The 15,337-nt window shown below is 39.1% G+C and overlaps 1 protein-coding gene across 3 annotated transcripts in view; it reads right to left on the minus strand.

Moving 5' to 3' along the window:
- Positions 1 to 15,337, minus strand: part of HS2ST1 (heparan sulfate 2-O-sulfotransferase 1) — a 219,507-nt gene that overhangs the window by 34,802 nt on the left and 169,368 nt on the right. For all 3 annotated transcript variants that reach the window (XM_074221754.1, XM_074221755.1, XM_074221756.1), the window contains exon 2: positions 14,376 to 14,614. In XM_074221754.1, the coding sequence (XP_074077855.1) occupies positions 14,376 to 14,614 (239 nt within the window). The remainder of the gene's footprint in view (positions 1 to 14,375; positions 14,615 to 15,337) is intronic.

The following is a 15,337-nucleotide window of genomic DNA, read 5'->3' on the forward strand; positions in this document are numbered from 1 at the left end:
GTCATTTTATAAAATAATTTGGAATCATGACCATAAATCCATTAAGCTGCATCCATCCATCCATCCATCCACCCATCCATCTTTCTTTATTGGTTTTTGCAAGGCAATGGAGTTAAATGACTTGTCCAAGGTCACGCAGCTAGGTAATTATTAAGTGTCTGAGGTCGAATTTGAACTCAGGTCCCCCTGACTCCTGGGTTAGTGCTCTACACACAGCACTATCTAGCTGCCTCAAGCTGCATATACTTTTGACATGCTATTAGGTCTATCAACCAAAGAGATCAAAGAAGGAAGAAAAGATCACATAAGTACAAAAGTATTTATAGAAGCACTATTTGAATGACAAATAATTGGAAACTGAAGTGTTTCCACTGGAAATGGCTGAAACAGTTATGTTATATATATGTGATGTAGTAGTATTGGACTTTAAGAAGTGATAGAAGGGGCGGCTAGGTGGCGCAGTGGATAAAGCACCAGCCCTGGAGTCAGGAGGACCTGGTTCAAATGGGGTCTCAGACACTTAATAATTACCTAGTTGTGTGGCCTTGGGCAAGCCACTTAACCCCACTTGCTTTGCAAAAAAAAAAAGTGATAGAGGGAGAAGTCTAGGAAGATTTCCTTGAACTAGTGCAGAGTGAAGTGAGTAAAACTAGGAGACCTATTTCTACAATACATACTATTTTTGAGAACAATTTTGAAATACTTATGAATTATGTTCCAAATGATGACCTACCACAGTTACAGAGGACTGCAGGGGAAGATGAAGAGAATTTGAATGTACCAGAAAGAATTTGCATGGAAATGGAAATCGACTCTTGAGATGTAAATTGACTTGAAGTAGAGAATTATGATTATAACAGAAATAATTGTAATCTTGGGAGGAAACCCTCCCCATTCTTAAAAGTACCATTGTTTAATGTAAAATTTGTATTCTGATCTCATGAGGCTTTACCTTCTATCTAATTCCTGGTCTAGTAAGAGAAAGGGAGGTCATCTTTTTGCCCTCAGCATGAGAGGCAAGACATTAAAACCTGAGCTGGACTCTAGTTCAGGGCCAGCAGTTTTCTCTGACCATGGCCCAGCCAAGTCTCCTTGGCTGTCCTTTTATCTCTAGCTCTCTCTCTCCCTAGTCCTTCCTACGTCTTGTAACCTTTTAAATAATTTTTTTGTTTCATTTCTACCCATGCTTTCCCAAGTCTGAATAATGATTCCTCATAGGCAGAACCAAACCCAAGTAACCAGCAGCTACAGACTCAAGATGAAATATGCTTACACAACTCCTGATTGGGGAAGTGTTGGAAATTTGGGGACATAGTCAATGCAGGAATTTGTTTGACTTGACCATACATGTTTCTAACGAAGTTTTTTTCCCCTTTCTTTCTCAACTGGGAGTGGGGTAAGATGGGATGGGAAGAATGTAAATATGGAAATAAAATAAAATTTAATTAGAAAGAGAAAAAAATCAAACATGATGGGGTAGGAAGCAGACCACAAAATTTATCTGAACAGCCTGCTGGCTGGCCTCCCTGCCTCCAGTTTCTTCCTATTTCTACCTGTCCTTAATGAGTTACCACTTTCCAAAAGCTCAAATCTGATCATGGGACCTTCCTATTCCATAATCTACAGAAACACCTTTCTGCTTCAAGAACTGAAGATAAACTCCTGGGCTTTTAAAGTCCTTCATAAACTGACCCCTCCCTACACCTTACTCTCCACTCTATGCTCTTCAACTCTGTGTTGATGGGCTGTCCCAGCACAAGCCTCTTCATCGTCTACCTTGAGTCACTTTCCAAAGCTGCATCACACTCTTGGAATTCTTCTCAGTTCCTTCTCTTATGTCCCAGAGCCTCCCAATGCTGAGTGTTTTCCTTCTATGATGACTTCCAATGAATTTGGCAAGCTTCTTTGGTGGACTTAGGGGATTGGCAGGCTGTCTCTCTCACCAGACTGGGGGTCCTTGGGAACAGGGGCTGTTTTTTCCCCCTTTTATTTTTCCAGAGCTTAGCACAATGTCAGGCAAACAGTAGGTGTTTAATAAATGTTGATCAACCAGTTGATGAGATGAAGTTGGGGAAAATTGAAAATACTGGGCTTGAGAAGGAGAAGAAAGGTGACGATGATTCAAAAGGAACTCTCTGGCCATGACTGAGACAGGCTATAAAAGCAAGATGTTCCAGAAGGTGCCGTAAGCTAAGGTCCATGAAAAGAGATGGTTTTATGGTCAGCCTAGAGCAGAACCAATATAAGCAATGATTTTATCAGGTTTTACAACCAGAGCTGACCTAGATCAGCAAGTGACCAGGTAGGAGACCTTTAGGGAAACCAGGTGGGGTGGGAGCAGTCACTTCTAATTTTGGGGTCAAAACCAATTCTCTAGAAAAGAGGTGAGAAAGGTTGTTCCACTAGGAATCTATAACACTTTATCTGAATGAGATCAAACTCAAAATTGCAATGACTGATGACTAAGAAACAAACAAATAAAAAAAATCTTTTTTTCCTGACCACCTATGGAAATGTCAGCCTGCCGATCCTGGCCAAATTCCAATTGGCTAATTACTATGTATTGGATGAGTACTACTATTAACTTGGGTAATTACTATCTACTCTCTTCCACTCACTCCTACTCTTTCATTTACTTAAAATAAACATCCCTTATGTGGCTTGTTATAAAACTGCTTTATAAGAAAAGATTAAGAAAGAAAGGGAAGTTCCCTGATGTAGGGAGGAAAATTGAGCAAAATTTGAATGAAGGTCTAAAGATGGTTTGGGAGAAGACAATCTAGTTACTTCATAACTGTCTGAACAGATGCTGCTCAAATGAAATTTTTACAATTAATGGGAAATATTGTACTTTCATCCAAATGTCTGAGTGAGAGTTGAATAGAGGATACTAAAAAAAGAAATTAAAACTCAAGCTTAGGGGCAGCTAGGTGGCACAGTGGATAGAGCCCCAGCCCTGGAGTCAGGAGGAACTGAGTTCAAATCTGACCTCAGAAAATTAATAATTATCTAGCTGTGTGACCTTAGGCAAGTCACTTAACCCCACTGCCTTGCAAAAAATAAAAATAAAAAAATAAAAAAACCCTCAAGCTTATGCTGTCCCAAGCCTACTCCTCTGGCAAATATAGGCAAGTGCACAGGCTAAACAAATGAGGAGAAAAGCTCCTCTGTTGATACCCATTAGGAGGAAACTGTTTTTCTGGGCAGATCATTGCTCATTAAACCACCATGAAATGGTCTCTGATGAAAGCCCTGGTGCTCACTACCACTGAGAATCCATTTGAGGCCAGAACAAACTCCATTCTCTCTCTGCACAAGAAGCAATTTGGTTCACTTTGGAACCTTGTCTGATAACCAATTTTCATCAAACAAAAGGCTTAATTCAATATGACACAGTGGAGAGGAAAGAGAAGTGGTAGTAAGGATGTCCAGAGTCTGGCTCTCAGTGCTGGCCATACCACTCACTCACCACCTGAACATCCAGGAGGAGGCCTCTCCTCTCTAGACTCACTCAGCCTCATCTCACCAATAGGGTCAGACTTTAGGTGCTAAATAGATGTGTTCTAAGAATCCCACCTTGCTCCATCCATAAAGCCTACTTCCTTGGTCTCCCTGCCTCATTCCAACTAGATGTAAGTGCTCCGAGGGCAGGGATAATGTACTCCATTTTCATACCTCCTTCACTGGTGTGTCTAAAAAATTGACATGAAAAGTCTCAGAAGATCTATCTCTTTAGGTTGACCCTCATGCCCCTCACCCATTTAGATCTGTTAGAGGGTAAAACTATATTATTTAGAATAATAATATCACAGAGTATTTTAAGTTGGCATTAGAAACATTTGCCTGCTTGTCTGTGGTTACTGTTCTGTTGCTTTTCAGTTGTGTCTGACTCTTTGGGAATCCATTTGGGGTTTTCTTGGCAAAGATCTTGGAGTGGCTTATCTTTTCCATTTCCAGTTGATTTTACAGATGAATAAACCAAGGCCAATAGGGTGAATGACTTGCCCAGTCACTCAGCGAGTGTCTGAGTCTTCCAGATTCTAAGCCTACTGTGCTGCCTAGCTTCCCTTACTCATATGAGTTTATTCAGTTTTTCACATCCTCAGATGAACTACAAAGAAAAGTTCATAAATTCTTCCCCTCCAGAGAAGCTGACATGTATACTACACTTCAATCCATGTGAGTTATACCCGTCCCAACCCTGTGGTGGAGGTTAATATCTAAGTGTGGAGACCCATGGGCCTATTCTCCAAAAAACCAGGTGAGTATAAGATCTGAGACCCTTTGGAAGGGATATCAGGCCTGATTCAGTTCTAATCATCTCCTATGACAGATGAGGAAACTGAGGAGCCCAAGTGACCTGCCCAAGGCTGGATGAGTAGAAAGTGAATTGTTTGTTTTCTGACTGTTGATGCATTAGGGATCACACTTCCCAATAAATAATGACCTCTTCCCTTGAATCTTGAAGAATAGGATAGCAAGGACCAAATCTCTAAACTTTTATTTTCAGTTTTTAAATAGTTTATTTTTTATTTTTTTTTTTTAATTTTTTTTAGGTTTTTACAAGGCAATGGTGTTAAGTGGCTTGCCCAAGGCCACACAGCTAGGTAATTATTAAGTGTCTGAAGCTGGATTTGAACTTAGGTACTCCTCACTCCAAGACTGGTACTCTATTCACTGCACCACCTAGCTGCCCCTTAAATAATTTGTTATAAGAAATATGGCTTTTGGCCTCAGACAATAATTACCTAGCTGTGTGGCCTTGGGCAAGCCACTTAACCCCACTGCCTTGTAAAAACCTAAAAAGAAAAAAATGACTTTTAGAAAATGAAATCCCCTGTACCCATACTTAGGAGTTTTTTTCTCCTTCCTCCCTGACCTCATACAGCCTTACAGTTTCAGTAGAGACAAGGGTGAGCCAGATATCCTGACTGCAGGTAACGATCAAATGGTCTGCATCTGGGCCACATGATACATATAACAATACTTGATTCCTCTTCATCCTGATCCAGCTGCTTGGGGCAGGGGAACCTACCTGGGCCATTGGCGAGACTTGAAGTAATAGCTAAATAGGTCTCTTATATATGTGAATCCTGATTCATGAGATGTCAGCAATTAATTTGACATATATTTGGACTTTAGATTTAACTGTTTGAGTAAACAAAAAACGTCCAGAGAAATCATTTTCTTTAGGAAATTAAAATAGCTCAGAGCTGCTTTCTTATTTGGCTAACTTTGAATGTAAGTTTGGTGAGAGACACTGAAATCTTAAATTCTATTCAGAAGGCCTTCAAGAGAGACAGGTAAAATTCCAGACAGTAAATAATACTTGAGCTTTGGCAAAGAAAGTAAAGTATCCTAAGACTGGGAGGAAAAGTGTCATGGATTTGAAAAAAGAAAGAAAACTAAGACCTTACATAACATCACCTTGACTGACATCATTTCATAAAAATGTTTTTAATAAATTAAGACCAACAAAACAAAAGGAAAAAACCTAACTCTCCTGGACTTTTCTTTTAGTTAACTATCCAAGGCACAGACTACATACACTATATCTTCCAGAGAACTGACTTCTAATAATGTTTTATCTAAAATATTTGGTGAAGTGAACTTGAGGCAAAGGCACTAGGTCTAGAATTGGGAAGACTCATCTTTGTGAGTTCAAATTCTGGCTTCAGACAAGTCCTCGCTGCCTCAGTTCCCTCATCTGTCAAATGAGCTGGAGAAGGAAATGGCGAATCACTTCAGTATCTCTGCCAAGAAAACCTCAGTTGGAGTCACTGAGAGTTGGGTACAACTGAAAAACAAAATGCAATAAAATTATGGGGAGTGATCCATTGCAATGGTAGAAGAGCACAGCTGAGGTCAAAAAGATTACATTTGCCCAATTCAGGCAAGAACTAGCCTTCATTGGAAATATACAAGGAAAGCCATCCAAATATACACGAATTCTTCAGAAACCAGTCGATTCCTGGCCTGTATATAGCGAGCACTTGCAGGTTTACGAAGGATTTTCCTCATGATGACTCTGCACAGTAGAGAATATTCATTCATATAAAACTAAACATTTCACTGATGAGGGAATACATCACAGAAATTCAGTGATTTATTGTCCATGGTCACACAACTGATCAAGACAAGAGGCAGGTTTCCTGACCACATCTAGGGTCCCTCCCACCAAACCCCAAAGCCATTCCAAACTGTGAAAACTCCAAAAAAAAGGTTTTTTTGCCTCATATTTTTCCCTGAAATTAAGAAAAGATCAAGATAAAATAAACAGATATTCTTTGACCTTTTTTGAGAGTACATTTTGATGGAGGAAAATAATATCATGACCAGGGGTATGCTGCTCCATACCATGTCAAATATTTCGGAAAACTAATATAGCCACTCAATGTTTGAATAACAATCACTACTTGTAAAGCACTTTTACTTAGATGGTATTGTGCTAGATGATGGGGATAGAAAGCACAGGAACAACTCTCTGAGGATGCCTGTGCAAATACATATACATTTCTATACACACACACACATACATATATATGAATATATACAATAAATTAATGTCATACTATTATTTTAGTAACTAATTATTCACTTGTGATCTACCCTTTTTCTTTTATCTTAAAACTCAACTCCTGGGAAAATGAGTAGTCTCTGAAGGGCAAGACTAGGAAGTGAAATTTGCTCCCAGTACATTACTTGGGCAGGATCCTACACAACTGGTGTGTGTGGGGGGGATTTCTTTTGATAGTATAAACAGAAGTCACTCTGGGGGAATCTTTGTCTGGAGGGAGAACCCCTTCTGCTTGATTGGCCTCTTTTAGACTTTAGGTCCAATAAGGAGAAAACTAGTTTAGGGAAGTCCAGATGGAGATAGCTTCCCCTGCCTAGATGGGTGGAGGCAGCTGAAGTTCAGGATCTAACCAGTTCTCAGCAGGAGGAGCTGAAGACTTCTAGCCAACCTCCTCATTCAATGTCCACCAACTAGGGTTGATGTTTACTTTCAGAAGGGATATAGAGATGTTTGAAGGTCTCCTCTGTTGTCTTTGGTTACCAAGAGAAACCAATGACCAGGAATGTATTGATTGCCAACTAGTCTAATTAATAGATTATGAAATATCCAGAAACTCTGTCTCAGGGTTTTAATTCATCACACACACACACACACACACACCACACCAATTACAATAAAGATAAGAAGAGGCTCAGGAGGTTAGCAACAAGGCTCATAATTACTGTCTACAAAGCATACACATTTAAGTCCACTCAATAAACATTTATTAGGCATTCGCCATGTGCATGGTTCTGTGCTAGGAGCTAAGCGAGATACAAAGCAGAATAAGTCACTCTAATCACCTGCCAACATCAACCTTCCTACTGACACGTGTGGCCTGGAGAGGGGCTCTAAGGTTATTACCCTGGTTGGCAGGGGTCTCCCTTTAAGCAGCTATGTGCCCCATCTTTTCTTCCTTCTTTGGGATTTGCTGCAGGGTCTAGGTGTATGAGCCACCAGGTGTGCAAGGTGGTCCCAGAAACACTGACAGGGTATCAGAAAGGGAGAGCCAGAGCAGAGCTAATGACAAGAAGTAATTCCAAAGAAGACTGGTTGGTAAGAAAGGTGCTTCTGCCTGGGGCCCCCCAACCCATGGCCTGAAGCTGATAGATTGGCCTACTTTTGTCCTGTACTTCAACAACTGTGATCCTTCAGGGAGATCCATTAGGGGAAAAAAAAAGCTTTTCAAATAATCTTTCCTAAATACATGAACTTCTATGAGCTTTTTCTTTGTTTAGCAATACCAAGAATTAACATTTATATAGTGTTCTAAGATTTTCAAAAGTGCTTTACATTTAATCTCATTTGATTATTTAGGAAAATGGCACATAAATGAGATGAGGGTAAATTCCCCAATAGATCAATTTCAATGACAACTGAACATGACAGCAGATTTTTGGTAATAACCACAATGATGTATAGAAATAGACAATTGTGGAACTTATTCTCATGGAGAGACTGAAATATAACATAAACACTTTAATGCAGAGAATGGTTTGGAAGAGAATGCTAACATAGTCCTCTCACAGTGAATCCAGAAAAAGAGGCTATTAAATTGAGATTAGAGGAGTGATTTCTGAATACTCGAAGAGCAAAAACAAAATAAGAATAGCTAGGGTACTAAATAGATGAATGTGATAATTTCAATGATTCAATAAAAGCAAAAGGTTGTATGACATGTTGTATGGCATGTCAAGGGGTATGTTTGCTTTAAGAAATTTAAAGAATGCAAAGGCAAATCATATGTAGTCCTTAATTAGTTCAAGACATACTACTTCCCTTCATGTAACAAGTAACAAATTGCAAATGGGTAGGTGACATAGAGAATCAATTGCAATCATAAGTTGATGTTGCTCTGTTTAATTTTTTTGAAACATATAATTGATTTTTGTTTGTTCTACTAAAACAAAATTTACTTATTAAATATATGAGAAAGAAAGATTAACAGAAAGCAATTTTTAAATCATAAGACATAGGTTTAAAAGAAGTAGAGGTGGCATTATCAATAACTTATTATAAGGCAGGTCACAGCCTTGATGATCTCCCTGAATTCATTCTCAAACATATATGTGCACATATTTTTCCTATTTCATTTTGATTTTGTACTACTCCTATGTATGATTTCACATATAAAAGGCCTTAAAGCAGATTGGACCAGTGGTAAAGACCAAGTAGGTAACTATTTACAAGCTCTTGTTCTGTCTGATTATTTGTTGACCCCTTTCAGGAGTTTTCTTAGCAAAGACACAATTTACTTCTCTAGATCATTTTACAGATGAGAAAATTGAGACCCAGAGTTGAGACTTGACCAAGGCCATATACAGGGTCATGAGGCAGGCTTTGAACTTGGATCTTTCTGACTCCTACACTCTATCTACCACACTACCTAGCTTTCCCCTGTCTACAAGGAGCTAGGCTTAGTAAAGATCTCCAGAGGGAGAACAATGCCAGAGAGATTGTGGAGTAGGGGTCTGACACAAGGCTTGTGGCCACCATGCTGTCCATCGCACTCCCAAGTGCCCCTCTGCCCTATCCTTAAGATCTGATTGAGAATTACTTTGACACCAATGACAAAGAAATGAAAGGATTATCATGGCCACTGACTGAATGTAGAGGATGAAAGAGAGGGGCCATTCAAGATGATTCTGAAGAAATGAACAGAAAGAGGGAAGTGTCAAACAAGAATAAGTTTGGGGAGAAACAGAACTGGCTCAAGACCAAGGTGAGTCAGAGTTTAGAGCTGCCAGCCTGGGATTGACTTCAGGTGAGCTACTTAAACTCTCTGGACCTTAGGTTACCCAGCTTTAAAATGGACTGTAATAATTCCCTCCCATTAGGAAGGGCTGTTGGGGAGCAAATGAGTGATGCAAAATGAAGTAAAAGTGGTTTTAAAACTCCTGAGAGGAATATGAGTGAAGAGATACAGAGAACCTGGGTTTAGATCCAGCATGTCCACTTACTTGTAGTGTGACAATTGGCAAGTCACTTCATTCTCACATTTGTAATTTGTCATTTGTAAAATGACAGGGATGTTTTACTTTCTAATGCCCATTCCCTCTCCACTGTCTAGGATCCTACTGGACCAATGTACAAGCTAAATGGCTAAAGGGCAGCTCCATAGCCTATCTCATCTTCATGAGTTCAAATCTGACTTCAGACACTTAGTAGCTGTGTGACCCTAGACAAGTCACTGTTTGCCTCTGTTCCTTCCTTTGTCAAATGAGTTGGAGAAGGAAATGGTAAAATCACTTCAGTATCTTCCCAAGAAAATCTGAATGGGACCACAAAAAGTCAAACAGGGCTGAAATGACCGAACCACCACCACAACCACATATAGGCTAAAATCATTTTTTGCTTACCAGGGTTTTCAAGACCAATCCCCAGTCTTTCCACAAAGCCCCATTATTCTATATTCAATTCAACTGCTTTTATGTTTCTTTCCCACTGCTCAATTTATTTTTCTCTACCACTAACAAGTCACTGAGAGGAAAAACAGAAGTTTCTTTTCAACCAAATAAAATTAGGAAAATGTATGAGTCAAAGATACCTATGAATGCCATATTTAGGTTCTTCGGTCAATTTATGCTTCTGAGATAAAATGATCGATGCCCCCATCAGCCAATCCACCAAATAGACAGGAAGGCCTCACAGAGAGATAATGGAGTGAAGGGGGGATGCTAAACAGCAGGATGGAGGGGATTCCAAATTGTTCTGTAGGCATCAGGAAAGCACTCCTATAGAAACGTGAAGTTGGACAAATAGCAACACAAATGGATAGAAAACCTGCTGAAAGCCATCTAAAAATCTGATTCTTTGTGCACTTCCCTTGAGATATGCAACATTACATAATGTATAGTGTTTATGACCCACTTAGCTAAATAAGCTAGTGTTTCTTTTCATTTAGCAGATTTATTTGGTTTAGCAGAGGGCAGGAGATTTTGGGGATGTGAAAAGGAGTGAGTGAGAGTGCAGTGTGCGGCAGCCAAGAATAACAGAGACAGATGACATGCCATAGACGACCGGCTTCGCCAACTGCCTCCTGCCAAAGCAGGTCTATCTTTCCCTTCTGGGCCACTGCTATTCCATTCTTTTGCTTCTGTACGGAGAGTATACTTAGGCCAAATTGTGTGATAACAGTTCATTCTGTTATAATGGAACAATTTTAACTCTTTTTGTAAAGAGAAAATGCCGTCCTAATTATAGGTCTATTATGAATGCTTCTTAATAAGGACACTTTCAGAAGACACCTGGCTCCAAAGAGACTATTTCAAATTTCTTGTCCATCTTTCATCCATTCTCTCACATAAATGTTTATGAGTGTTGACGGAAAGGGGGAATAGATTGGTGGTACAGTAGATAAGAGTACCAGTCCTGGAGACAGGAGGATTTGAGTTCAAATCTAGTCTCAGAAAAATAATAGCTGTGTGACTCTGGACAAGTCACTCATCCCAACAGTCACCAAAAAAAAAATGTTGTAGGCAAGGAAAGACAGTGTAGTATAGTGGATAGAGATCCATTCCTCTTAGATAGACCCAAGTTTAAATCCTTCCTCTGACACAAAACTGGCTGTATGACCCTGGATAAGTCACTGAACCTAGGTCAATAGTATCCAAGTCAAAAGAATTGGGGGCCATGAAGCCATCATTAAGGATTCCTGTGAGTTGCAAAAAGAATTAATTTTAAAATGTGGCATTTTCAATATTTTGTTGTATTCTTATTTAATTAAATATTTCCCAACTGTATTTTAATCTGCATCAGTGGCAAGCAAGAGAGATGTGAACCACTGCTATCTATCTACGTGAGCTATTGCTTGCAATACACACACACACACACACACACATATTGCTATAGGACACCCTGTAAATTCTAAGAATGATAAATTGCAAAGATGTTGTGTTGACCTACACTAGTAGAGGGAGTTTCTTTCCAGTGAAATCTCAGGTTCAAGTCCTCTTTATTTCTTTGGGGCATTATTCTCAAATGGTACTGTCCAAAAAAAAATGGTTTTTACAGCTTTTGGTTTCAATAAGCCAGTTCATAATACAGAAAGAATGAACCCATTTACTTCATCAACAGTATATAATCTGTTTCCTCACCTTCCATCATTGGAGTTGACAATTTTTATTTATTTTGCTAGTCTGCTATATAGTAAATGGTAACTTAAAGTCACTTTAATCCTAATTTACCGTATTTCCCTATGTAAAAGATGCTCCTTAATTTTGGGGCCCACAATTTGAAAAAAAAATGTATTACATAAAGTTATTGAACTCAAGTTTTATTCCTCGTGAAATTCAAGGACCTTCTGCTTGTAGCTTTCAGGCATTTTTTTGGGCAAGTCTAGTGCATGGATGTTTGCTCCATTCTGTTTCATGAACCTGAAGTACCAGTGGTGTCCTCCTTTGAAATCAGTCACTTCTTTTTCATCAGTAATGCTTCTGGCCTCCTGCTGAACCATGTTTATGGACACTTGCCCTTTGCTCTTCAATCCATCTCTTCAAGCCCCTCTCTAAATCAGCCCATTTGGTTTCCTCATCTCTCATGGCTTTCTTCTGCAGGGCGTCTTTAGTAGTTTTTTCTTCCTGTTGCTAGTCTTGGAATGTTTTCTCAATTGGAGGACACTGATGTTCATGATTTCCATTTACTTTTGCAAACTGGATCACGATCACTTTGAACTTGAACTCAGCAATGGACAAAAATCTTTTCTGAGCCATTTCTGGCAAAATATAACTTGATATACCAGTATGAGCACAAAGACAATAAGCGCGAAAAGGCGAGAAATGCAAGGAAAAAACTACAACCACTGTATAAAATGCTCCCAGTTTTTAGAACCAAATTTTTCTAAACAAGGGTACATCTTATACATGGAGACATATGGTATTTTTTTCCTGCTAAAAAAGCTATTTGAATTTTGCATGAGATGGTTTATAATGTGATTTGTAAATTATTTTTTGTCCCTTGACATTTTATTAAACATTTCCTACCTTTCTTAAAATCAAATCATTTAATCACTCACAAATACTTATTAAGTACAATGCTTTGGGAGACAAATGGTTTCCTATAATTCAATTTATTCAGGGTTTGGATGACCACCTGTCAGAGATGACAAAGATGGAAGGAAATGGTTCCATTTTTCAGCAACAAAAATTACAATATTATTAATTTGTAAAGGAGTTGAAATCTTTAGGGTAGAAGCATGAATGCCTGTTGAGGTAGGCATTGAACTGTGTGACTCCATAAAATCCCTTCTAATTCTGAGATTTTATGATTCCATGGTTACAAGGAATTAAAAAGATATGATTCTTGACTTGTTGAAGCTTTGATTAATCATTCACAAAAGTTTCTAGCAGTTAAGCTGAGATGATAAAAATTTCAAATCAGGTCCTAATTATTGCCTATAATCTTCTATATATGTATTTTATACATGTATTCTTCAAATAAAAAGTAAGTACATCACTAATTAAGAAATAGTGACATACCACATTCTGTCACAAAGGGATCTAGTGATGAACTATTTGTCTGAAAACCAATTAAATTTCTAAGTTTGAATTCATGTATCACCAGTTTTCCCACCTTTGCTAAGGTAAGTTTTAAACAGATTAAGTACTGTTTGCCTTAGTTTCCTCATCTGCAAAATGAATTGAAGAAAATGGCAAATTACTCCAATAATTTTTCAAGAAACCTCCAAATGGTGATACAGAGAGACAGACACAATTGAAAGGACTGAATAGCACAACAAAAATGTTTGTTTAATGAATGGTTTTCTTTTAAGCAGAGTAAATTCCCCAATTAAACATCCTTCAGCAAAGTTGCATCCTATTTCACAGCACCAAAATAGAGGCTATATAAATTAATCAATTCTAGGTCAGAAGCATTATAGTTGGACACAATTGAAATGACTGAAGAATAATAATATCACCAAGCCCTCTCAAAGACCCTCAAGTTCAATAGTGGATGGTGCAGTCCATCCAATGTAATTGTAGTTCCTTGAATTAATAAAAGACCTATCATTATTAAATAATAATGAGGACGATGACAATAATAATATACTGTGAATGTGATACCTATACTGTTAAATAATAAAAATCACTCAGGTTAATTATATAATACTATAAGATTTACAAAGTGGTTTATGTGTGTTATTTCATTTGACTAAAACCTCCTGGGAGTCAAAGACTAGGTCATCGTCCCATCTTTCTATCCTCAGTGTCTGGCATAATGCCTTGTATTCAATGGTGCTAAATAGTGTTTGTAGAAAAGAACCAATTAATTATATAATCTCTATTTTGGTGTTATGAAAAAACATGGAGCTTTGCTGAAGGACTTTAACTGGGGAGTTTACTTTGCTGTTATACTTAAAAGAAAACAACTCATTCATTCAACAAATATTTTTGTTGTGCTGTTCAGCCCTTTCAGTTGTGTCTGACTCTCCATGAGGCCATTTTGGGATTTTCTTAACAAAGATACAGGAGTGGTTTTCCATTTCCTCTTCCAGCTCATTTTACAGATGAGGAGACTGAGACCAACAGGGTGAAGTGACTTGCAGTCAGTGACTGCACAGCCAGTCAGAGTCCCTGCCTCCAAGTCCAAGACAGAAATGGATAAAAAACTATTGTGTCACATTTTCCTGAATTCCTTCTAGGTACAAACCCTGATTCTAGTTACACCAGGTCACCATCTTTGTCTTTAAGACATACACTTGCAGGAGACAGAAGAGATAAGACATGCACATTTCCTCCAAAAGAGATATTCTTTGAGAGTAGGGCTGAGCCCTAAACCCTCAAGAGTGCCCACCTCAATGGGCAGTCCGCCTAGAGCTCACCTGATCTTGCAAGGACATCACCGGATTGTTTTTGGTGGTGTTGATATGGAGGACGTGGTACTTATTCTTTGCGCATAGGTCATAGGCAATGTTGGTAAATGAAGTGCTTGCCGTTTTGGGGACTCGGTTATAAATGATCACCATGTCTTCCTCCTCATCCAAAGTTATATCTGGCCGAGGACCATCCATCGTGTGCCTCTGCTCAATTTCGCGCACTTCATGTCTTGCGATAGCCCTTTCTGTAATAGAAAACAGACAAAGAATAAAATTTTGGAGGGGTCTAGAAAGAACCAGAAAACACTGGGATTTAGTTCAAAGTTTGAAAGGAAAGTTTACTTCACAGAGCATGTCAACAATAAATCACTTTATCTTCTTTACTGATATTATCTAGGGTAGAATGATATTCTAAGCATGTCCTTTGATTTTTTTTAATCTCTTTAAAAATATCATACAAATCACCAAATCAAAATGGCTTTCAAATTAAGGAGTGAGAAAAACCAAAAACCAAAAAACCAAAGTGGATACTACAGAGAGGAGCTGAAGTTTAGCCAGAATGATAGAAAAAGATGATGAAGGTGAGGGGCGGAGCCAAGATGGTGACAAGAGTGTAGGGTGTCCTAGGAGCTCTCTCATAAATCTTTGAAACTAAGGACTTTAACTAAATTTTCGAGAGACAGAACCCACAAAGGGACCCAGTGAGGCAGCTCTCCTACTCAAGGTAACCTGGAAAAGAGCAGAAAGGCTCTGCTCCCTGGGGACAGAGAGGTGGCCCACCAGAGGGGTGGCCCGCCAGAGCCAAAGAACTTCAGCCTCCCAGAGGCAGCCCCAGGACGGTGGGAGCCGTGGCTCACAGCAGCGGGGGAGTTTCCTGACTTGCGCCCCGGGGAGCACCGGGCACAAAGTGGGGGACCAGAGGCGGACCTCTGCCAAAGTGAGCACGTGGAGCCCAGCCCTCAGGGCAC

Source organism: Macrotis lagotis, chromosome 2, assembly GCF_037893015.1.
Source record: "Macrotis lagotis isolate mMagLag1 chromosome 2, bilby.v1.9.chrom.fasta, whole genome shotgun sequence".
NCBI lineage: Eukaryota > Metazoa > Chordata > Mammalia > Peramelemorphia > Peramelidae > Macrotis > Macrotis lagotis.